The 25,552-nt window shown below is 39.4% G+C and overlaps 1 protein-coding gene across 1 annotated transcript in view; it reads right to left on the bottom strand.

Moving 5' to 3' along the window:
* The window catches only part of LOC140234515 (autophagy-related protein 2 homolog B-like), a 75,466-nt gene that overhangs the window by 47,785 nt on the left and 2,129 nt on the right, over positions 1 to 25,552 (bottom strand). Inside the window, exons 2-3 of the mRNA XM_072314560.1 lie at positions 9,753 to 9,933; positions 7,948 to 8,112 (exon numbers count right to left, since the gene is read on the bottom strand). Of these exons, the coding sequence (XP_072170661.1) occupies positions 7,948 to 8,112; positions 9,753 to 9,933 (346 nt within the window). The remainder of the gene's footprint in view (positions 1 to 7,947; positions 8,113 to 9,752; positions 9,934 to 25,552) is intronic.

Genomic DNA, 25,552 nt, shown 5'->3' with positions numbered 1-25,552 from the left:
CATGAGCACAGATATAAACAATGCATTACTGTGACACTTCTGACTATATAAAGTGACCAAAGTATTTTGTAATTATATGGATGGAAATATATAGAAATACTGTGTCATACAGATCTAGTCATGACCATCACTATTATACATGTCTGTAACCAGAAAAGTTTCCTATAAATGGACCCACAAATGCCCTCTGACTGCAGAGGTATGAGCATGAAAATCTTTCAACTTCACAAAATACACTGTATTCTACTAAATAGTACCCTGTGGAAAGGTCTGCATTATTTTTTTTTTCTAGAATAATACATATCATATGTCTTAATACTTGTTAATGACAGTTCTGTCAAGTCATAATAAACCACAGTTTACACTTTATTCATCTGATGTATCAAACTGCATTTGATTTCATCTTATCTGATTCCCAAATAAAATGTATATCACTGCACTATATATTTTGCTCATATTTTCTACTGAAATAAAAAGGACAAGTGGGCTTTAACATTCACACAATATGAATCACACTCTCTGTGCCCACAGGACATGAATACTGCTTTATTACAGTCTCAATGAAAGGAAAAAAAGAAGAAAAAGACAGATTCTGCCAATCCATTCATTTTCTTACCTGCCCTTCTTTTTTTCTCCCTCCTACCCCACCCCCTTCTCTCTCTCTCTATACACCTGTCTTGTATCCTGCAATACACTTTTGTTCCATCACTGCAGTGTTTGCCACGCCTTCCTGTTACCACCTTCCCCAGGGCCCAGGGTACATCGACCTTGAGTGAATGAGAGCACTTGAGCGCACATGACATGAGATTAACACTGTGTGCTTACACAGCTCGCAGGCCGCCTGTCCATCTCCGACTAAATGGAAATCCTTGAGTTATATCCACTTTTCACAAATGTTTTATTATTCATGGTCTAATAATTCGATGTAAATACAGTTCCTTTGCTTCTGCCAGATTTTCCAAGCCTTAGAGGAAAACAATGGTGTAATCCACATCGGTACATGCAGTAAAGGCACCAAGCAAATAACATGCGGACATATCAAATATTAGTCAACTATTCTTTACTTTTAAAGCCTGAAACATCAAAACTACCACAAAGAGAAGGAAATGATGTTTCTAATAATTGAAAAGGCTGATTACAGGTAAGGAGGGTGTATTACCATTCAGACAAACAGAAATATCATTGTTTCTTTCAAAATATACATGCCATACTTAAAATGTTATAACATTAATATCTCATGCACACAGGGCCAATGTATTAAAAGCCATACACTGATTATATTTAGCTAACTGCAACCCTGCAGCAATACGCACACTTCCCTTCCCTTCCCTTCCTCTATTAAGCTAAAGTTGATGAACAATCATGAATGTCAAAATGTAATTTAAAGACAAACATTGTTCTCCTCTCATATTACTCAGACAGACAACTGGTATCAATCTTAGAAACCTGAATGCCGTTTTAAAGTCTCTGGACTATTTTTATCACCCAAGCCTCTTCCTCCAAGGACTGACTGAGGACACTCTCAGGATTACACCATGCTGAGTGTGACGTAATCCCCTGCAAGACACATCCTGCATACATTGTATTCATTCATCTTGTTTAACATGAATGTGTGGGATAAGCCCTGCGAGATCTCCCTGTGGATCTATACCACAACAGACTTAGGTCATCTACAGGTCATCCCATACCAAAGAAGGGGGAAATCACACCATCCAACTCTAATCCCACCACGGTAATAAAGGGATGTAACCAGAAATTGAGACACAAAGAAAGACCAAGCCAGTTATCATCAATTTCCTCATTTGATACATATCCAACTTAAATACTGACATTATATAAACTTTCCATGTTCATATACAATGTAAGAGTTGTGCCCAGCTTGCAGCAATATGGGAGTATCTTGTGGCGGTATACTCAACTATGTGGACTAGATATATGATGGGATGACAACCCAATTCCCATTAACTAGCTTTATCTCGATCAAGGGATTTGTTTCTTTTTCTTTCTTTCTTTTTTAACTTTTATCATGTTCAGATGACCCAATCTTAATCTCATACATGTTTCCATAATATGACAATAATATGCCAAAGTACACACGTAGGTACACCTGGCAGCCCTCATACTGTGTCTGTGCCCATGCAGTGGTTACTAAAAGGACACCCGTATTTATTGACTTCTATTCTGCATGAATGTGGAATGCAAATCATGTTCATGACAAAAGGATCACCTCACAAATCATTTCAAGGGGCAAGCAGGTCAAAAATGTAAATGGGAAACAGATTTCTCTTCATCAGTTCCTCTCTAACCTCCTTTTTTCTGTCCTCCCCCCCCCCCAAAAAAAAAAAAAAAACAACCCGAAAACATAATGCCTCCGGCACCACTTCGTGGCGGAGGCATAAAAAAATATGTTTTTCTTTGATCACAATACGGATTTCCTAAATAAACTACATAACATTGTCAAAAATCATATTTATCACAAAGAAAAGTTGTCTTTCAATAGCAATGACACCAAAACAGATTGGTGACAACTTTGAGCAATGAAGTAATAGCAGCAGGCTTGTTGTAATACACTGAAATAAAATGTAATAAATATGTTATGCGCATACAGTGTGTCCACCATTCTCACACCTGCCAACCCTGAAATTCAGTAAATAGTATGAATGTAAGAAAATAGGACAAACATAGGAAATTACCATCCACCTCCCAGACATCACTATTAGCATGTATTTACAAAACAATGGGAATATAAGGTTAAATACAGCTTCTTCTTTCCTGACAAATATTGGGATATTCCTATAAAGCAGGAATAGTTAGCAAGTAATATGTATTCTGATAAAACTGGGAAGCTGCAGACCGAAAAGTTTGGGACGATTTTTCCTCGTCTGTGATCCTGGGCGTCGTCACCCCACCCTCGTTGTGTTCATCCATCTCCAATTGTCAATCATTCCTAAATGATTTTCTCACATATCAGAAATGCGACACGAGCAGGATAGGACCAGCTGCGATCCACATCTTCCACTCTTTGTTGTCCCCCCAATTAAAGGCAGAGAGGAGTGATTAAGGCGTGTCACCAAACAGCAAGACAGGGGTTTTATTTACGTGATTCCCTCACCCTCTCCGCGACCTCGTAAAGTGAGGATGAAAACAGAGAAAAATATCAAAGAAAATATTTCCCTTCCTTTGACATAACAGCAGAGCAATTCTCACCAAGGACTGGAACACTCAATGTAGGTCTCCTTTAGTCATAAGTAGGTCAAGTGAGACAAAATCTAAACTATTATACATTGAAGAATACTTCAGAAAGGTTACATGTCTGTATATTTAAAAAAAAAAAAAAAGTAGTGGAGTATGTTTTCACAGACTAAATACAAGGTTACACAGGTTAGGAAGTCAAGTCCAAGCCAATACCCCACAGTGCACAGTCACTACCTCTTACATCATCATCATCATTCTGTGAATTTGGCCAACATTGAGCAATTATGTTTTCCGATAAACACACCTGACTGTGTGTGATCATACCCTTCCCCCTGCATGCACACATGTCATTATAAATGGTATATGAAATGGCACTCCAGATAGGCAGCTGAGAGAGCTAAAGATTTAAGCTCAGTTTTGAACTCTTATCAAGTTACTGAAGGTACATAGTACTGATACTGAGAAAGCTGGAGAATTGGGAGCTGTCTTTTGGTTGTTGCTGGATTTGTTTTTGTTTTGTTTTTTTCTAATCTCCTTTTTCAGCTTACGCAAAATATCCAGAAACTCATAAAATCTGAACTGCAAATAAGGCACCCTGCTGCAAAACAATACAGAACATATCAAACTGTTCAGAATACCCACATTGTCTTTTACTATACAGCAATAGTTATCCAGTTTTAATATTTAAACTATAGATTCAATGACTGGGAATAGTACTTACCTAAGCATAAATATTCATTAACCATATTTCAGACAAAACCCTTATCTAAAATTCATTATCTGGATGCAATATATCTGAAGAATACCTATTTCATACTCAAAAGACAAAATATATTGCTATCAAATATCTCACAAAATCTGTTATTGTTACTGTGAACTGTTATCATCCATCTGTAAGGTCCTTCATGAAGATGGCATAAATGTGGAGTAATAGGCAGACATATTATGATTGATATTCCATGCATCATAACTTCTCCTTCACCTGCCAAAATTCCACTCTCCTCTCTCTCTCTGTTTTCCTCAGATACATCCAGTTAAAATGCAGGTCAAACTGACCTCAAATTGTCTTCCTTACCACTGGTCAACTGGGGAATGGTCAAACCTGGCTGGGTTCACACATGGGCCAGGGTCAAAACTCGCATGGTCTGGCAGAGTGACTGCCCAGGCACTTGGAATGGCTCCAACCACGGAAGTTCCAGCTTTTATTCCAACCTACTTAACCGCTCTTACCCACTGGAACACTAAATGACCTTTTCAAAAGCACATAAGAAGCTTACAATTGTAAGTCAGGAATAATGGCTGTGCAAATTGGGAACTCTTTTCCCACCTACAAGATTGTGCATGTTTAAGAAGAAAGTTGCATTATTTTGGTTTTCTTTAAAAAACAAGAGAAGAGCAGAACATTTGCTTTAGGCCTATCTTTAGTTTGTGTAAATCTGTCCCTTTATTATCTAAGTTGTTTTTCAGATTGCTGAGAAATATCACAATGCTTTTGTCATTTTTTTCTCCTTCCCCTACAGAACAAATTAAGTTCATTGTACCTTGTAAACACACCAGGCAGAGGTGGCACCCTAAAGACAAATTCTACAATTAGGCCTACTGTCATTGACTCACCTGAAATGCCCATCATCCTTCACTGGTGTGGACAAATTCTTGTTTCTCTGTCTCTCTGAATTTGCATCATTTATAGTTTAATATTCTAGTTCATTACTGCATTTTTTTTTATTTCTCTTATTCTAATATTGTCCTCTTTAGTTTCATGGAGTGCTACAGGAGTTTGAGGTGTTTTTTTCCTACAAATTTCCCACGTTGCAGCCCAGAAACATTTATAAATCAAATTTTTGTTATTATGATGACTTTGCCCATATGTTTCACTTCAGCAGCAACAACAAAAAGGTGCTCATTTGACTAATGGATGGAATGGTAAAAAGCTGCAAATCTTGGTTTCTTTTGACCTCTCACCCAGCATGTCAAACTGTTACCATTCTCCTTCAACTGACCGCAGGCCATATAAGGAAAAGTCTGGCCGTCCATTCCTCATTCCTCTCTGTCACTCTATCTTACCTTGCTCTATCACAGCTCCTTCAAAATATACTCTTTGGGACGGACGGTCAAACGGTCACTCAGGTATTCCAACAAGGTGCAGAGTCAGATGGTCAAGGTCTCAAAAGGTCAGAAATTGCAGAGACTGATACATTCTGCAGATCAAGCCCCATGAATCCTCATCTCCTTCCTCCCCTCCTCTTTAATATCCATCTAATTCTTGCTTTTCAGCTTTAAAGGGATGGTATGGTTTTGGTTGAGATGGGGATCCAGATTTTTACTCTTCTTTTTGCGAGACAATTAGAAACCACTTATATGAAATAATAGAGAGCATACAATTCTAAGAAGAATTAAAAGTTTATTTGATGAAAAGCAGTTTTGAAATGCCCGAGATATCCGAAAAATGAAATTTTCCTATGAAAAGGTGGGACCCACCTCTTATTAGGCCCACTTTGTTTTGCCTTGTTTTTGGATATCTAAGCCACTTCATAACCGATTTTCATCAAATAAACTTTTAAATTCCTTGGGGAATTGCATACTCTTAAAAATTTCATACAAGTAGTTTCTAAATATCTCGCAAAAACTTAAAACCTGAATCCCCATCTCAACCAAAACTATGCCATCCCTTTAACCAGTACAGTGAGCATGATACTACTCTATCAGATTATCTTCCAGCTACTTAGGTCTTCTACTGGCTGTACCTAGTCATTCAATATCTTGCCATGTTATGTGATGCAAAATCATAACTGACAAACTTTTACTGATATCAAGATCAATTACTGAAAAAAAAGGAGATATTACATCTACCATTATTCAAACCTGATACTCACAGCAATTGTGTTTAAGTAGTGAAGGCATTTTCTTCTCCGCCACAACCATACTCACATATCTGCATTACAATTACAATGTACATGTATACACTATGACATTTCTAGCCTTTTATCACAGTGTGATAATGCTGCCCTCTAAGTCAGAGCTCTGTTTCATCACTTTTATTAGCATGCACTAACATTTTAGAGCTACACATGTATACAAAAAAATTATAGATTAAGCGCATGTAGTATGCATACACAAATTAATGCATATTTGCATTACCAACACTCTACTCAAAATTGTAGACATCATACAAATCCATTAGTAATGCCTGCTCTTTGTGTTTATCTCTTGCCTTAGCCACTGAATGCACTTGAACACAATACATTCTGAATTTATATTGTCAATTTTGACTATTTTAGCATTCAACATTTCCAAGCATAAAAGCACTTGCAAAGTTGTCTATCCAGTTGGGAAAACATCAAAGTGTGCATAACAGAGTTTACTCTGCATAGCAATACCTTCGTGCATAAACCATCTTCTTACTTTGAACCTGCTTAGCAGCTTTAGAATGAGGGTGTACAGGAATGTGTTCCACTGTTGTAATCTTTAGTCAATATAAGGTGTACACTCCATCTTCTTCCACAACATGTAATACCTTACATTAATGCCTAACACTGGCATACTCTTTTATCTCTGTATAGTCTTGTTGAACACTAACACTCTTTACTTTCACTCTGTCTGATGTCATCCAATCCTAGCACTTTTTCTTCCTCACTGACATCAGCTGTCCAACACATAACACCGCTTCTTTCCTTCCAACATGAGCTGTCCAACACCAACATCTCTTCTTTCCATCCAACATGAGCTGTCTACCACTAACACCTCTTCTCTCCTTCCAACATGAGCTGTCCAACACTAACACCTCTTCTTTCACTCCAATATGAGCTGTCCAAAACTACCACCTCTTCTTCCCTTCCAATATGCCACACTAAATTTGACATATTGAGTCATAACAGTGGTGGGAGAACTCATGGTCACTCAATGAAGCTTGGAAAACAGAATGCTAGACTGGATGTGAAGAAGTACTTTTTTGCCAACAGAGTGGTCGATATGTGGAATTCTCTTCCAGAAGATGTGGTCTCGGCATACTCTGTTAATGCTTTTAAGAATAAGCTAGACGAGCATTGGAAGAATTGTGTATTTGATTACAAGTAACTACTATGCACATGTCTCTGATCTCAAGCAGTTTTCACTCCTCCCTGCCATGTGTAGGTCCCATAGATCTTTTGAATTTTAAGATACATGTTTGAATGAGATTAACCTAGGCTATCTAATTGGAAGGATCAAGAGCAGCCGAGGATACAATCCTGATTGATGAACAGGCTCTGACCTACAGCATCTTTCCGGAAAAGTAAAAGTAAGTAAATATGAACTGTTCAACATTAATATCTCTTCTTCCCCATCAACATGAGCTGTCAAACATTAACACTGAAGACATTTCTTCTTTTCCATGACTTATACTGTGTAACACTAACACTCTCATCTGCCACTCTGCCGAGCTCCATCCAGGACTTTCGCTTTTCTACTCCGTCTGATGCACATCACAAACACTCTTTGTTCATTCCTTGTGTCTCTTGGCCATCTAACACCTACAACGCCTCTTCTTCGTATCTCTCTAGTGCTGTCTAAAACTTAACACCTTTTCCTCCATGACTCTGCTCAGTGTTGTACCGTACCCCACTCATATCGCTGATGCGTATCACAAACACTCTTTGTTCGTTCCTTGAGTCTCTTGCCATCTAACACCTACACCACCTCTTCTTCATATCTCACTGGTGCTGTCTAACACTTAACACCTTCTCCTCCTTGAATCTGCTCAGTGTTGTACTGTACCTGACTCAATGGTCTGTGCCAGCAGCTCTGGTCCCTCAAATGGCTGGGTGCTCCCAGCTTCCTGCTCCCCTTCGGTTGGCTCCTGCTTCAGGCACTCCTGGGCAAGCATCATGCTGCTCGACAGACTCATGCTACTCCACATTGAGTCACTAATACTCCCAGTACCTACTTCAAAGAGTTTGAACATGAGATAGAGAGAGAGAGAGAGAGAGGAGAGCATGGGTGAGAGCAAAGAGTTAATCTTTCATATATGTGGCAGCCTTTTAACCTTTGTATTAACATGTACAAACGATATTGAAGTTGTAGTACTCAAAGACTGCACTACCAATAGTTTACATTCTGTCTGAACATCCCGCATTTCAGGAGGAAATTGAAGGTGAGGGTGGCTGGCCACAACACTGGCTAAGGGTTCTACATTTGAAGACATACAGTTTCCTTTATGGTTTGGTTTGTCTCAAAAAATCTCATGCACTCATAAGCCTACTCTTTTCTTCATGGGCAATAACAGCACAGTGCACTTTAAAGACACAACACTTCTGGAGCATCCTGCTCCTATCTACTAGGAAGGAACTGCCACCTCCCGCGGAATCATGTCAAGGACAAGAGAAAACCGGACACTAAGACCTGTCTAAATACACCTGCCATGTTAATCTGGCCCAGAATTCTGCAAAATTGTTGGCTACATAATAATACGCAGCATGCAGAGTACAGTAATATCTTAGGGAGCACTGACTTTGAGCCTCATATGATACTAAAAACAAGTGCAATAATGATAAATGATAATGATGAAAACCATAATGAATTATGCTAACGGAGACAGCAATTACAGTGTGCTCTTTAATTCTTTATGAAAACATAATAACGCCTATAAAGTATTAGAATTCAAAGTTTGTTGTTATTACTGCTACTGTTATTTTTATCATTATCATTACCTTCAACAACCCAGCATACAGTACACAACTGCTTGCCATTCCTAGCCTATCATCATAACATGTAAACAACAGCCAAAGTCAAATCAATACAGTACGGTAAATACAGACTGTTTTACCAATTCCTATCACTACATTTGTACCTGACATACTAGCAAATTCTGCTGTCTTTTTTTAATTGAACTGACATGTAATATAAATGTATTACATCTTGTGGAGTATAAGCAATGAAATGAGTGTAAGCGCAGGTGGACTGTAGCACAGGGACACAAGGCATTTGTCATTCTATCACATATATGTGTGCATGTTTACCAGTTGGCCATCCTGTATAAGCAATCCTGGGTATTGGATATGCAATCAGACACATGGTAATATCAACATTTGATTTCCTAAGTAAATAGATTTATTAACAAATTACTACACTGGTAAGGTCTTTGACATCTTGATTAGTCCACCATCTCAGGCAACCATTCAAAAACAAACAAAAGGGATGGTATAGTTTTGGTTGAGATGGAGATTAAGGTTTTAACTTTTTGAGAAATAAGCAGAAACCACCTAAATATGAAAAATAAAAAGTGCATACAATACTAAGAGGAATTCAAAGTTTATTTAATGCAATTTAGGTTTTGAAAAACAAATTGTAGCTGAGATATCGAAAAACAAAGTCAAACAAAGTGGTCCTAAGAAAAGGAGGGACCCATCTTTTATTAGGACCTCTTTGTTTTTGGACATCTCAGCCATTTTAAAACCAAATTGCATCAAATAAACTTTGAATTCTTCTTAGAATTGTGTGCTCTTTCATATTTCTAAGTGGTTTCTGCTTATCTCACAAAAAGATGCCAAGATCCACACTTATCCCATTCGGAATATACTGACCCTCTGGTGATGCTTCCTCATTCCTGTACTTGGGCTGGATGGTCAGTTGGAGCCCCCTGATCTCCACCTTGCTGCTAGCGGTCAGCAGAGAAGACCAAGGGATCTCCACGGAGATGCTCCCAACGGAGCCATCCCGGATCTCCACTGGGGTCCCACAGGTCTCAAGAAGCTCATTCAAGACCTGGAGCCCAAAGAAGAAGACGGATATCAAGAGATGTTAGCAGAATTATTGCCAACACATCAACTTTGGTTTATCAGTCATACATTTCATAATGAGTGTGAAAAGGTCATGAACACAATCATTTGAATTGACCCCTTCTCATCGGTTACACTGATATAGAGAAGGTCTAACATGGATACCACGGTATGTGTTCTAATTAATGCGTTTCCATTTTTTTCCATTTCTTTTCCTGTAATCTCTTGATTCAGTAATTTTGCTGAAATTCAACCAAATTGCCTGCAGGGATGGAGGTGAATTTTCATTTTGGATGCATTTATTTTACAATTTTAGGCATTGGGTCTGACCTTTAACCATAACAAGATAACTGAAAAGACACACACAAACAAACAAGATCACAACTCCACCATACCTCATTATGGTTGCTGTAGTTTGATTCAGTTTCATCACTTACACATTCAAAAATTACTGTTTGCCACAGTAAGTCCTGTTGCATTTGACCTTCGACCTCATGACCCAACATCCAATCAGGTCATCATGTATGATCATCCTCAAATGTATCACCTGCCATTAAAAACAACTCAGTTTTCCATCTCAAATTACGATGATTGCAAGCTGAGAACAAAATGCCTCTCACCCTGTTACCTGATGGAGGCCGACAAAACTCGGAGAAATTCGAAAGTACAATGCTGAAAGATCTTTGGCTCTCCCCCTTCATTTCAATCAGCACATTTTGACCTATCTGATCTGCATTCAATCTTCATCACTTGGCCAATGAACTTTTGTCAGTGCTTCATCTCAACTTTTGATCTCCATTTCTGAGACAGCGAGGCCTTAAAATCTAAATGACAAAATTTTCCCTCACTATGGGCACATGAATTAGAAGTCAATTTTCTAAGATTTTAAGTTTGTCTGTTTGTTTGTTTTTTGTTTGTTTTTTCATTGGGGGTTTCTGGGCAACTACTTGTACACTGCCCTAAACCTTCCAAATGAATGACCATGTCTCCAAAGTGATTTTTTGTTGTTGTGATTTTATCAATCTTCTGTTTTACTTTAGCAGTGTAAATGTTCTAAAGTGAAAGTACAACATTTGGTCTTATGACTCTACCCTCTTGGCACATGAAGGCATGAGGGGATAGTTATTTTTGTGAATGTGCTACACCTGTTTGGGAATTTCTGACATCCAATCATGGAGCAGCAACATGTTATATGTGCACACATCAGCAAATTCAATGAGTTATGATGACAAGCAATGCCACAGCTTTTTTTTTTTTCTTAAAGTACATGTACAGTAAATTTTTCTGTTAGTACTAATGACTGATCTACGTGTACACCCTTTGCAAGTTTCAATAAACCTAACCTCACCTGTGTATATTGCCACACTCAATTTCTTTAACTCATTTCTGTAGTTTATAAAGAAGGTAATCATACAATTTCACCTGGACTATTGCTGGTGTCCTATATACAACTGTACCTCAAGTTCAAGATGATTACAGTAAGGCAAAATTTAGTAATATATTACTTGTTACTACATATGACATAGTACAAAGTAAATTTAGATATAAATGTCACTCAGAGTCAACTGAATGGGCAACAAGCTAAAATTCTTAGAAGAGATAATTTCAAGATACAATTTGTAAGCCATAAGTTGCTTCAAAATTTATATGCACTACACTGCATTCTGTATTCAGCACCACTTCATACTGCACATCAATGTAAACTTTTCAAAAAGGAAAAGGAACGAAAGGCAATTCATAATGTGATTTCAAAAACAGAAATGATGCTGGGTGATGACCTTTAATTCTCATACAAGTACATCAACCTCTCAGTTTGTACGCTAGAAATTGAGCAAATAAACAAAAGAAGGATGAGGGTTGAACACTGACTAGACAGGCATCATTACCCCAGTCACACCCACAAGGATACAAGGTCAATGCCAGACCGGCTGTTGCTGTAGAAAGAATGCAGGGCCTGGCTCACTTTGTGACAGACTCACAGTGAACTCCGACCTACAGGTGACCTCCAGCAAGGTCGGAAACTACAAGCTGGCTCATATCACATGCTCTTCCATAACTACACAAGACAAGGAGTGCGTGACTGGGCAACATGGAATTACAGTCATTCTGATGGGGCAAGAGCAGAGACCTGGCAACGTCAGTGGGATAGGGCCTTCAACTTGGGCAATTCTGCTGAAAACAGCCGAAGCTCTGGAGCCAACACCTCAGCAATACAAAGAGAATTCCCACCTCAGCTGATACGCAGCAGTTCCGGTCTCTTAGTATCCCTTTGACGGTTTTCACCTTGAAGTGGCAGTATGCTTTGCTCATTACCCACATGTAGATTCCTGTTTGTCCGCCTTTGGTGTCTTATATCCTTCCTTGATGCCATACGCAGCTTAGCAAATGGGTAATCATAATATAGACAACGATGGCCTGTGTGCCAGCCAGACACAGACATTTGTGATGAGGAATTCCACTCCACAAACATGAAGAGTACAGACATGAAGGCCTCGTATCATTAACAGCTGCAATAGAGTCACATCTCCTGGGCTGACAACACAGTTAAGAATCAGCGGCAATCTCTTTATAACACAGGGTCACAGTACGACATCAATACCTTTGGATGCAATTCCACAAAGCAGGAGACAGACAGATTGATGATGGAATATATTGCACATTTGACTAACAGAACACACTCTATGTGCATAATACACAATGGGCTTTCCTGACATCAAATTTCCTCTGTACTCCTGTAGATATAAGCTAAACATGATGCAACTGAAAGAAAACAATCTTGTACTTAAAATTAACTACAAGCTTGTAATTCAAGTCCAAAATATTTCCAATACTTTATGTAAACACCACAGAGTTGTATGTTTGTATTTTTTGTGGCAACATGTGCACATAGATTTCTGAATTCATCTCACACAAGAAGCACCAAGGCAAAATACACTTCACACTTTGGTTGCCATGGTATGCCTTCCCTGAAATGCTGCACAGCTGTAAGCCTGCCTGTATGCACATTAGGCCCGTTCACACACAAGGGAAAAAGTGCGATTTAAAAATCGATTTTCTTATCGCGATCAAAATTTCGAAATTTTTTCCAGTGTGGACAGAAAAATCTCACTAATTACCGCGATCCTTATCGCGATCCAACTCGCACTATTAGTGCGATTTTTCAGAATAATCGCGATTATTTTGCCAAGCGTCGTGTGTGTGAGCGCGATCGAGATTCGAAAATCGGTATTTTTAATCCCATCGTTCGTAGCGCGTGCGAAACTCTATTGGGACTGCGGCGGGGTCAGTCTTCAGTCATGCAAGATTCGCGCATGCGCAGTTTGGCCACTGATCGTTCTTTCCTTGCTACGAAGTGCGATTTTTCCCTGTGTATGAACGGTCGAAAAAAAAATCAAAATTTGGATCGCGATTGAAATTTCGATTTTCGTTGTTTGTGAACGGGCCTATTGACATGACACACAGCCATCACAACCAAACTTGAAGCTTACTCTTCCCCCCTGCATCCCAACAGGCAAATTCACATCTGCACTATCTGTGCTGAATCCCATCTGCCCTTGCCCCTTCATCAGTTTGGCTTTATGCCTAGTGATAGATAGTAAAGTCTATAACTGACATATCTTGTCAAAGGTTATCTAATTAAGATAATGATAATAGAAGGGGGGATGATAATGACCTCTGAAACTTACTCGTTATAAAATGAAATGTGTGGATGTGATACTAGACTCTGCACAACCTCCCCCCCTCCCCCCCTCCCCCCTCCCCCCTCCCCCCCCCCCCCCCCCCATCACATACAGATGTAAACATTCTATCGCTAGTGGTCAGGTCCATAAGGTGGCCATACACAAGATGCAAAATAACGTGATCACATGCACTCAGCTTGTTATTAAAGGTCAGATGTCTAAAACTCAAAATTCCTGAGGTACAAGCAGCTGCAATGTACGATGTGATGATAGATTATGCAACCGCGCTGAGCTGAGTCTCTCCACAAGAGACATGGAGTACTCGCATCTAATTTTTCCCTTTTTATCATGACTAAAACATTGTCACCTTAAAACAAAAACAAAAACAAAAAACATTTTCAGAGCGTACAGTTGGTATTTCTTTTCCAAGCATACTTTATGTACATTGTAACAATTACAGAAAAACCTAGGAAACAATGGTAATTTGGGAATCAAGATAATGCTTGATGCTTTTCATGCACAAGTACAACCGAACAGAGTGAGCACTGTGCACCAGTACAGCATAATTTCAAACATTATTATGGAAATTAGATAGCGCCACTGGCACTGCCATTTGAGTTTTGACATTTATCTGCGATAGCCAGAATTATCATACAGCACCACTAACATCCTAAACAGACTGAAAAGTGCTATGACACTCAAGAGATACATAGCTATTACCTAATAACATGACATCACTCTAAATGGTCAGCAGATCATATCAATGAAACAAAGCTTTATTCCTCTTTTCTCCCTTTTTTAAAGTATTTAATCATCTTTTACAAAGTCTACACATACATGTAGGTAAAGCAATATTCAGGTCAGAGTACAATGTACTGTTAAAACATCCAACTGAATGTTTGTAAGTCATTAGCCAGACATAACTGTGAAAGTAACTTTAATTCTGATATTTTGGAAGACAACACCAATCCAGTCAACTTTCACCTCCATACTTTCAAAAATTCATGGGTATCCTTATTTAATTACAGGGTTTCCATGTGTAATTTAATGTACATACAACATACAAATCCACCAGGTTATGAAACTATTGCAGTTCAGAATTTAACCAAACAGTCCATTATTGATTTCATCATGCAAGTCTATCATGCTGACATGTTTCCATGGGTCAGGTTAGATCTTATTGAACATGATATACCAGAGTTCTACTGAGGGTATGACAGTGGTTACTTTGTAATTGGACAGGGTGCACTTTTATTTTATACCCTTGCAAGAATCACAAAAATGATGAGACCTCACATTTTTACCGTCTACAGCACACACAATACAGTATATAATTTGCAATAGTTTTGCAAGTCAACTGATATTTATGAGGTTAAAGATAATATAAAGTTTTGGTACCTCAAAAGTTTCCCTGAATTTCCTTGTCTTAGTTTGTGTTTCAGGTTAAAGTACCTTTCATATAACTAACACTGTGAGACTTACTCGCTCCAAAGTGCTCTCATGTCTTAGTAATCATGCAATAATGGTTTTATACACGTATTGTACGAAACCATTATTGCATGACAACTGAGACCAGCGGCGTGCAGCCCCATACGCATAGCTAACTGTGACCAGCAGCCCCATGCGCATAGCTAAATGGGGCTTCGCATTGTAGCATTCAGCATCATGACAGATTTAGTATCGCGGGTAAATATCAACTTAAAATCCAAAAATTTCTTCAATTCTTAAATTGACGGCCAGCGCATGCGCACACAAACATCTTATCCCTTCATGGATTAGAAAATTTGTGCGCATGTGATGAGTGCCAATGCGCTGGCTGTAGTATTCAGTGTATGTAGCTCTCCCAAGGTCCTCTTGACCGAGTCAAATTCAGTCATCAATTCGAACAGAAAGGAACTATTGGCAGAATCAAACGTTGCCCGAAGCCTGTTTTCAATACTTCAACTTAATTGGTAAGTCTTCAAATTGAAGAAATTTTTGGATTTTAAGTTGATATTTACCCGCAATACTAAATCTTTCATGATCCTGAATACTACAATGCGAAGCCCCATTACGCTATGCGTATGGGGCTGCTGGTCGCAGTTAATTGCATGATTACTAAGACATGAGAGCACTTTGGGGCAAGTAAGTCTCACAGTGTTAGTTATATGAAAGGTACTTTAACCTAAAACACAAACTAAGACAAGGAAATTCAGGGAAACTTTTGAGGTACCAAAACTTTATATTATCTTTAACATCTTGTGAAATACGGCCTCCCGGAGTATGAAATCATGCACTATGTATAAGATGTATCACCTTTAATAAGGTAGAAGATCGCTTAGCCTTTTCCTGAAAAATGGAAAATATACATTTGTAATTTTGTCAGTTCGGGCTTGTGGGTTCTCAATTGCAAATTAAACCACTCAATAAAATGTCTTATAAGTCCAAATTCATGACATAATATACTTGCAAAATATATGGTGCATACAGTAGATGCACGAAAAGACAAAATCTATAGTTGCCTACACTACAGCATATAATGGAGATTCCTAATCTTCAACAAACAAACTCTATGTACTCCTTGTTAATATCCTAACTGTGACAGATATTAGAGTTTGTCCATCTTTTTCTTTTGGTTTCGTATTTCAGACTACTGGCAAGCTAGGCATGAAATATGCATACAATACTACGAAGCAGAGGATATAATCAGGGAGGTGGAAGAAAGATGGAGTGTGCTCTTCTGAGTTTCCTTTGAAGTCATGCGTGGCCCCGACAGGCCCCGACAGCGTTTTTTTCCCCCTCCCGTAATCCCATTACTCACGCTCGGCGCACTGCAAGTCGTAAATCTTGTGGCGGAAATCACGACGCGAAATGCATTGTGGTCGTGGAATAAAATGGCGTCCTACGGTGTAAGCACAGGACTTTAGGTATTCTGTAAAGCAGTGGTGTAAGCAGTGGTGGTGGTTCTGGCGATCGTGATTTTGACGGAGACGAGTTTGTTGAGGAGGAATTGCTTTTAGCAAATTCAAAATCACATTGACACAGCAACTTAACGAAATTTGATTTGCAATTGAAACTGAAACTCAGAAAGTTAGTTGGGCCTTGGCTTGGAAATTGGAGGCCAAGGCAAGGGCAAGGCTCAGGACACTGTTTAATAGCGCAGCGTCACCTCAGGTACGCTGCCTAGCAAAAGCATACCTAACGTTAGTCCTAGCTAGTAGACTCTAGTATTTCACAAACTAGAATCTAACCACTGTTAAACGTTAGATTCTACTAGCTCCAGAGGTGTACTCTACTACTTTTTAATTCAATTTTTTGTAACGTTAGCATGGGGTAGAGTCAAGCCGATTACCGGTATTTACCGATGAATGATCGAGGGAGTGAGGCGAAACACTGTATACTAAGCTCTGTTTTTCCCCTAAAATATACTTACAGCATCATACATCTAGGCTTTTATAGATATCATCTTTAATTCTCTACGGAAAATTATTATAATCAAGGCTGATTTGTCTAATTTACACTTTTTAACACTCAACTTTCCATTCCAATATGTATTTACTAGTAACTCACATTCACCGAAACAACGGCAACGAACGCTGTCCCGACGCCTACGCGGCGGCCCTACAACAACCCGACGAGCACGCTGAAAAGCCCCAGCTCGCTCGGGTGCAGACGAAAAAAAAACCGCCTCGGTCTCTATGAAGCACTACTTTTACACTCGAACTGTTTGAAAACACGCCCGAACACGCTCATGTAACTTATATCATTTTGAAGATCAAGGTCAGGCCTACCTCTCTAACTATAAAAAAATTGCGGAAATGTGCGGGATTTCTCATAATCAATACAGAAACAATATGATGACATCTCTAGCGCACAAAACTTACTGCTCAGTAACTCCGTTGTTTGTGTACTGATTTCGCTGGTTCAAACGGCAATCTCCTCAGCACAGTCTGCTGAACCAGCGAAAGGTATAGACATACCACGCTACCCAATTCTTGAGCCATAAGTTGTAGCTTTCGAAGGGGGACGTCTTTCACAGAATGTAATAGACTGTCAAAATTTTGAATATGACGTCATATTGTCGGTGCCACGCATCGCTTCAAAGCCCGATTTTTACGAGCGTGTGTTTATGGAAGGCCTGGAAAGGAGATCATGTTGCGTCACTCTAGTGCGCCGGAGGGTGATGGGTGGACCGATAAGGCCAGATTTTGACATATTTATCACAGAATGAGGGTTGGATTTCAAAACGTTAATCGGTGTAAGACCACTTGATTTTTTCTCTGAGGGAAGCTCTCAGAGTGCCATCTCCATCTTTCTTCCACCTCCCTGATATAATAATGCCGTGCGAAACAAGCAGCGCCTAGGTTAGGTAAAAGAAGGGAAGCTGAAAACAAGAACATTGTTTGCTTTTGTGGGGGAAAAAAAAAGATTCCCAACAGTTTCAGATAACAACTCTTGATGTACCAAGAATAACAAATGTCTACAAAGTATTACAAGGCCAACAAATAATTTTATTTATGAGGGAGTCCAACAGGCAGCAACTATCCATAGCTGTTGTCAAGGGCTCCCAGTCATTCTGGATGTGTATGACATCTGAGGCACCTCAAGGATTGGTGATCAGCCCAGCCCTCTTTCTGCTAAAGTTCAATGACATCATCGCAAACATTCAATCCAAGATATGGCTCTTTGCTGACGACAGTGTGAGATATCAAGAAATTTGTACCAAGAATGACACAGCCATCCTTCAGCAAGACTTCCATATATTGTCCGATTGGTTAGAAAAATGGCTAACCAAAACGAATATAGCATTCATTGTCAGGAAGTGCACTTCCCTCACCATCACAAGGAAGAGAACACCATTTCAGCATACTTATGTAACTGCCAGATTTCCAATAAGTCAATACACAGGGTCGACAAATAAAAGTATCTTGGAACTATCATATCCAAGGACCTCCAGCGGAACACACGCCATCAACTCGTACAAAGGTCAGCCAGGTAAGGCCAGCAGAAACCTTGGATTTCTAAGGAGAACCCTGTCACCATGTTCCAAACTGGTCAGATTAAGAGCATACATGACCCTGGTTTTACTGCAAGCAGGAGTACATGGTGCTAAAGCCTTAAAGCCCCCCAAAAGTTCTGGTACGCCTGCAAAAGTTGTCAAATTTTACTCCAAAATGTGAACGTATGCCTAGGAAATGTGCGGAATAACGCTGTTATAACAAGATATTTGATGGGTAACGACGAAAATGGGAAATATTAACCAAAAACGTTCAGTCTCAGAACTTACCTGAACGGGGTCAGGCTAGACTCGGACTCGGGGATAACTCGGCCTCGCTTTGCTTGACGGCGGGATGAGTTGTATTGGTTGTCCCTCTGGATTGTACAGTGTGGTGTACTATGCATATAGGAACGGCCTATATAACTACATAGCGTTCTGGCTACTCGCAGTATTGGTCCGAGTTGTTACAACGCGCGCATCAAAAACCTCTTTGGCGCGCATGCAAAATTAGTGTGCGCCTCTCAAGCACCTCTAAAAACAATCAAAGACGCTTGATAAACAACAACAAAAACTTCAAAGACCGCGCGTCTCAGCAACTGAGGTGATGTGCGTACTATACTAGTAGGCTTGAGGACGCTGTCCATTTGTTTTGTACAGGATTAGCACGCACTTTCTTGTCTGCTCAGTAAGGCCTCGTTTGGTACCAAAGAGGTTATAGAACCTCTTTGTTTGGTACCCGTAGTATTATAGAGTACTGATGAAAATGGCTATCACGAACTGTGTGTAAATTGTCTGGAATAGGGTCGAGTTTTCCCTGAGACCGAGTTAGTCTGGAGCCTTCTGGAATAAAAGTCGGTCTACCGACTTTTATCATTTTTCTCAAAATACTCCAAAACGACTCATCATTCCGGCAAACCGCGTCAGCCAGGTAAGTTTCTTTGTAGACTCTTTCGATATATTGCAAACAAATATGAAAGGGTGCCAGACGGGTTCTCAAGCCCTTACCAGAACTTTGTTTTCACTTTAAGTCTGTACACTTCCAGTAAAAAGGCTTGGAAAGAGCATAAAAAACAGCTGCTCACTTTGTCACCTGCGACTATATAGAAGATCCACATCAGCTTCAGGGTTTGTCCCCAAGCGGCTGGCTGGGATGAAATCAACTACATGTACCACCACTTTGTCACCATGCGCTAGATACAATGCAACATTAGCTCTAGAGTCAATGTCCACTGTTCTAACTTCATATCCAAAGAGCCATACATCAGAAAAAGAAATCATACTCAAAGACTGTGTACCCGAATCACTAATTGATTCAATAATATGCATGCATTTGTACATAAGCTATCATTGACCAAGGGTAGGGTAATAGTGTAGAGTGATATGGCAAAACTGGGGGGGGGGGGGAGGACACATACAATTGTATATAATTATATAGAAATCTCTCCAACACTGGTCTAGCTACTGTGCAAAAGCAACATAAATTCAGGCACCTCTAAAATGGCCTATTTCACCAGCAATAGGCTGGCATTTATACCATGTAAAATTTTATATCTAACTTAAACTTATACCTCACGGTAAACTGGCACATATCCAGACTGTTCCCATGGTCTTGAAAAGACATTTTTCTTTGTTCATCTTCTTTTCACAATTCACAATAGGGTCTAGAACATCCCAGAGGCCCCACGATTATGTCTCCGAAGCTTATATCCCAGGCGATGGATCAGCGACAAGCACATGTATGCATAGAAGTTCCAATCGATGTGTAGCAATTTCATGGCGATTAAAGAAAAAAAACAAACATTGTAACAGATTGACCCAATCAACAAAAATCATCCTTTTGGACAGTAACAGTCTAATAAGCCAGTTCGTAGATAATCCACTTTGCGTATGAGCAGAAGAAAGGTCATTCGTACCAACAAGCGTGTTGATTTTTAAATTCACTGGGATAAGCATCTATGACGTTATGATTATTCAAAGCAAAATTTATAAGGAATACATGATTCATGTAGTCCTTATAAATGCTGCTTGCCAGCACATCCACCTGACAGCAAAAGTGGCATTTGGCAATATCAATAGAAAAGAGATTGTTAATATATTCAATGCAAAATAATGAAATGGATGCTTTCTTAAGTGTTAATTGACAGATCATTCTGGTCATCTGGTCTACGCAAGTTCATTCCTTGTTTGAACAGGATCAGTGTATTCAGGGAGGTGCTAGAGAAGGAGAGACAACTACTGTTCTCCTTTGAAGTCATGCGCGGCACCGCCGAGAAGTTATGCGTTCAACTACAGGTGTTACCCATGTGCTTTGACAAAAGAGAGCATCAATAATCAGGACTAGCGCTCTCACATCTAGAAATACTTACCCCTACTGCAATGCGCTCTCTCTTTCAATGTGATGGCAACAATGAATTTGTTTACCTTGAATTGGAGCAGCGAATCAAAAAAATGAGTGAAGTGCCCCTAACCGACTGAGACAAAAGAAAGGTCATTCAGACCAATGTGCCCTTGAGCTAACTCCGAACTGGCTTATTCATTTAAGGGACCAAATTTTACCCATGGGCATAATGAGTTATTAATGATCGACTTTCATCTAGATCTACAACTTGGTTACTGTAGATGTATTCAGATCATAATACAGGGCTGCACACTGGCGCCGGTCCGACGGTCAAAGACCGGTAAAAGTCACTGTCGGACCGGTAACTTTTCAGGAAATCCACAAGTTACCGGTCCGACATGACCAGTAAAAAAACAAACAAAAAAAAAACAAACAAAAAAAACAAACAAACAAACATTGGTGGGGTCAGTAGAAAGAAAAAGAGCAGCCCCGATCAGGGAGAAACAGAATGCAAGATATCGCACTGTTCAACAAGTTTTACGCAAGTTTTCGTTTATGTCTACCGGTGCAATTTGTACAGTAAACGGGATTAGTTTTGAGCACTAGCAGTCGACCAGTTATCGGAGTCGCGCTAGCTTGCGCATTTGGCTCTGCTCACGCACTGCATGCAATGCAATACATGCAAAGCATGTATACAGTGTAACTGCTTTTCGATTGCTTGCGATCGGCGGTCATGCCAGACAAGAAGCATTGATAGAAGCGCACGCATTTCTGGGTCATTTTACTCATGATTTTTAACACAAGATCGATCCGATCCCGGCTTCGCTGCAGCGTGGCAGTTATGTTAGAACTAATATACTAGTGTCGATTTTTAGAAAAAGTAAAAACACATTCGATATTCAGCGATACAGTAAATGGATCTGATTGCGTTTATTTTCATTTTCACACAGTCATTTCACAAATGAATATTTTCATTCGCTCAGAATGGTCTCATAATGAAGATAGGCGCAAAAAAGGATCACGAAATCGGCCCTTCCGTGAACGCATGAACGCATGCACAAAATGTGAAGAGATAATACTAGGGAGAAAAAAAAATCATGAAATCATGGCAGTCCCGCTTACATATTTGAGGTAGAAATCGTCCCAAAAAGGATCATGAATACGACCGGCCGCGTCGTATCTTTCAAAAGCTTATGATGTACGAAATGCGAAGAGATTATAGAGGAGAAAAAAAAAATAAAGGAAACAGTTTGGTGAGTGCATCATAAAAGATTACAGCCGAATAACAATTCATGAAATCAACGCAATCCCGTTGAAATTTGAGGAAATAATAGGCGCAAAAAGGATCTTGAATTCAGTCCTGCATGCCGTGTTGTTCATCAAAAACGCATGCACAAATGCGACGAGACTGTCGGGAGAAGAATAAAAAAACACATTTTTACCCTTCTGGTGCTTGCATTACAAAAGATTACATCCGAAGTAATTCATGAAATCGCCACAATCCCGCTGATATTTGCAGGTAGAAATAGGCGCAAAAGTATCGTGAATGTGAACGCATGTACGAAATGGGAAAAGATTAGCGGGAGAAAAATAAAGGACACATTTTCACCCCTTTTGGCGACTGCATCATATAGATTACAGCCGAATAGTAATTCATGAAAATTTGGCAATCCCGTTGGAATTTGAGTAAACAATAATAGGCGCAAAAAGAATATCGAATTCGGCCCTTCATGCAAAGTATGATTTTGAAAACGCATGCACAAATGCGAAGAAATTATCGGGAGAAAAATAAAGAACGTATTTTCAACCCTTCTGGTGAATGTATCACAAAAGATAACAGCCGAAATAATTAATGACATATCGCAATCCCGCTGATATTTGATGTAGAAAAAGGCGCTAAAAGGATCGTGAATTCGGCCGTGACGTATAGGCATGTACGCAATGCGAAGTGATTATTGGGTGAAAAATACAGGACACATTTTCAACCCCTTTTGGCCCGTGCATCATAAAGATTAGAGCCGAATAATAATTCATAAAATCATCGCGATCCCGTTGAAGTTTGAGGAAACGATAGGCGCAAAAGAATCATGATTTTTGGCCGTGTCGTGTATCTTTTAAGAACGCATTTACGAAATGCGAAGAGTTTATCTGGGAAATATAAAGGACACATTTTCAACCCATTTTGGCGCGTGTATCATAAAAGATTGCATCCGAAGTTATACATGTAATCATCGCAATCCCGCTGATATTTGAGGTAGAAATAGGCGCAAAAAGGATCGTGAATTCGGCCGTGTCGTATACCTTTCAAGAACGCATGTACGGAAGGCGAAGAGATTATGGGGAGAAAAATAAAGAACGCATTTTCAACCATTCTATTAGTTGGTGCGCGCATCACAAAAGATTACATCTGAAGTAATTCATGAAATTGCCACAATTCGGTTGATATTCAATGTAGAAATAGGCGATAAAAGGATCGTGAATTCGGCCGTGTCGTATACGCAAGTACGAAATGCGAAGAGATTATTGGGAGAAAAAAAGAGGACACATTTTCAACCCCTTTTGGCCCGTGCATCATAAAGATTACAGCCGAATAATAATTCATGAAATCATCGCAATCCCGTTGAAGTTTTGAGGAAACAATAGGCGCAAAAAGAATCATGATTTTTGGCCGTGTCGTATATCTTTTAAGAACGCATTTACGAAATGCGAAGAGTTTATCCGGGAAAAATAAAGGACACATTTTCAACCCATTTTGGCGCGTTATCATAAAAGATTACAGCCGAAGTTATTCATAAAATCATCGCAGTCCCGCTGATATTTGAGGTAGAAATAGGCGCAAAAAGGATCGTGAATTCCGCCGTGTCGTATACCTTTCAAGAACGCATGTACGGAATGCGAAGAGATTATGGGGAGAAAAATAAAGATCGCATTTTCAACCATTCTAGCCGGTGCGTGCATCACAAAAAGTTACATCCGAAGTAATTCATGAAATCGCCACAATTCCGCTGATATTTGAGGTAGAAATAGGCGCAAAAAGTATCATGAATTCGGCTGTGTGGAACATCTTTAAGAACGCACTTACGAAATTCGAAGAGTTTATCGGGAAAAAGTAAAGGGCACATTTTCAACCCATTTTGGCGCGTGCATCATAAAAGATTACAGCCGAAGTAATTTATGAAATCGTCACAATCCCGCTGATTGTTTGAGGTAGAAATAGGCGCAAAAAGTATCATGAATTCGGCCATGTGGTGCATCAAAGAACGCACTTACGAAATTCGAAGAGTTTATCGGGAAAAAATAAAGACACATTTTCAACCTCTTGGCGCTTGCATCAGAAAATATTACAGCCGAAGTAATTTATGAAATCGTCACAATCCCGCTAATATTTGAGGTGGAAATAGGCGCAAAAGGTATCATGAATTCGGCCATGTGGTGCATCTTTTTAAGAACGCACTTACGAAATTCGAAGAGTTTATCGGGAAAAAATAAAGGACACATCTTCAACCCATTTCGGCCCGTTATCATAAAAGATTACAGCCGAAGTAATTTATGAAATCGTCACAATCCCGCTGATTATTTGAGGTAGAAATAGGCGCAAAAAGTATCATGAATTCGGCCATGTGGTGCATCTTTTTAAGAACGCACTTACGAAATTCGAAGAGTTTATCGGGAAAAAATAAAGGACACATTTTCAACCTCTTTTGGCGCTTGCATCAGAAAAAGTATTACAGCCGAAGTAATTTATGAAATCGTCACAATCCCGCTAATATTTGAGGTGGAAATAGGCGCAAAAAGTATCATGAATTCGGCCATGTGGTGCATCTTTTTAACAACGCACTTACGAAATTCGAAGAGTTTATCGGGAAAAATGAAGGACACATTTTCAACCCATTTTGGCGCGTTATCATAAAAGATTACAGCCGAAGTAATTTATGAAATCGTCACAATCCCGCTAATATTTGAGGTGGAAATGGGCGCAAAAAGGATTGAAAATTCGGCCCTGCATGTCGTGTGCCTTTCAAGAACGCATGCACAAATGCGAATAGATTATCGGGCGAAAAATAAAGAACTCCTTGGAGCGCGTACATCAGAAAATTTCACAGCTAAAATAATTCATTAAATCGTCGCAATCCAACTGACCACCAAGAGCAGGTTACGCAGCAAGTTCGTGCGCCGATGTTTAGAAAAAGTCACAAACGCATTTGATACAATCTAATTTTGTTCATTATCGTTTTACACTGTAATTCACAAACAAACATTCTAGTTTTTCCTATCTTTTTTTTTTATTTCTTGTGCAATAGATAATGCAAGTTTTAAAAAAAATATTAATCTGTAAAATGTACATGGGTAGGGGGGGGGGTACGTCCATAAAAAAACAAGAAAATAAGTTTATTTTTTAGGTTGTCGTTGTTGACCGGTAAACTTTCTGTTCAGACCGGTAAAAAATGTTAAAACGGGGCATTTACCGGTCCGACAGAGACAGGTTGGACCGGCAGAAAAATGGGTTAGTGTGCAGCCCTGCATAATAATTCAATTTCTAATTTCTAAATGTTATTTTCAGGCCAAAACATAGACAGAAAGATCCATCTGTCCTCCCGAGTCTTTTATC

The sequence above is a fragment of the Diadema setosum genome, chromosome 1, assembly GCF_964275005.1.
Source record: "Diadema setosum chromosome 1, eeDiaSeto1, whole genome shotgun sequence".
Classification (NCBI taxonomy): Eukaryota; Metazoa; Echinodermata; class Echinoidea; order Diadematoida; family Diadematidae; genus Diadema; species Diadema setosum.
This window is presented reverse-complemented; position numbering and strand designations above follow the sequence as displayed.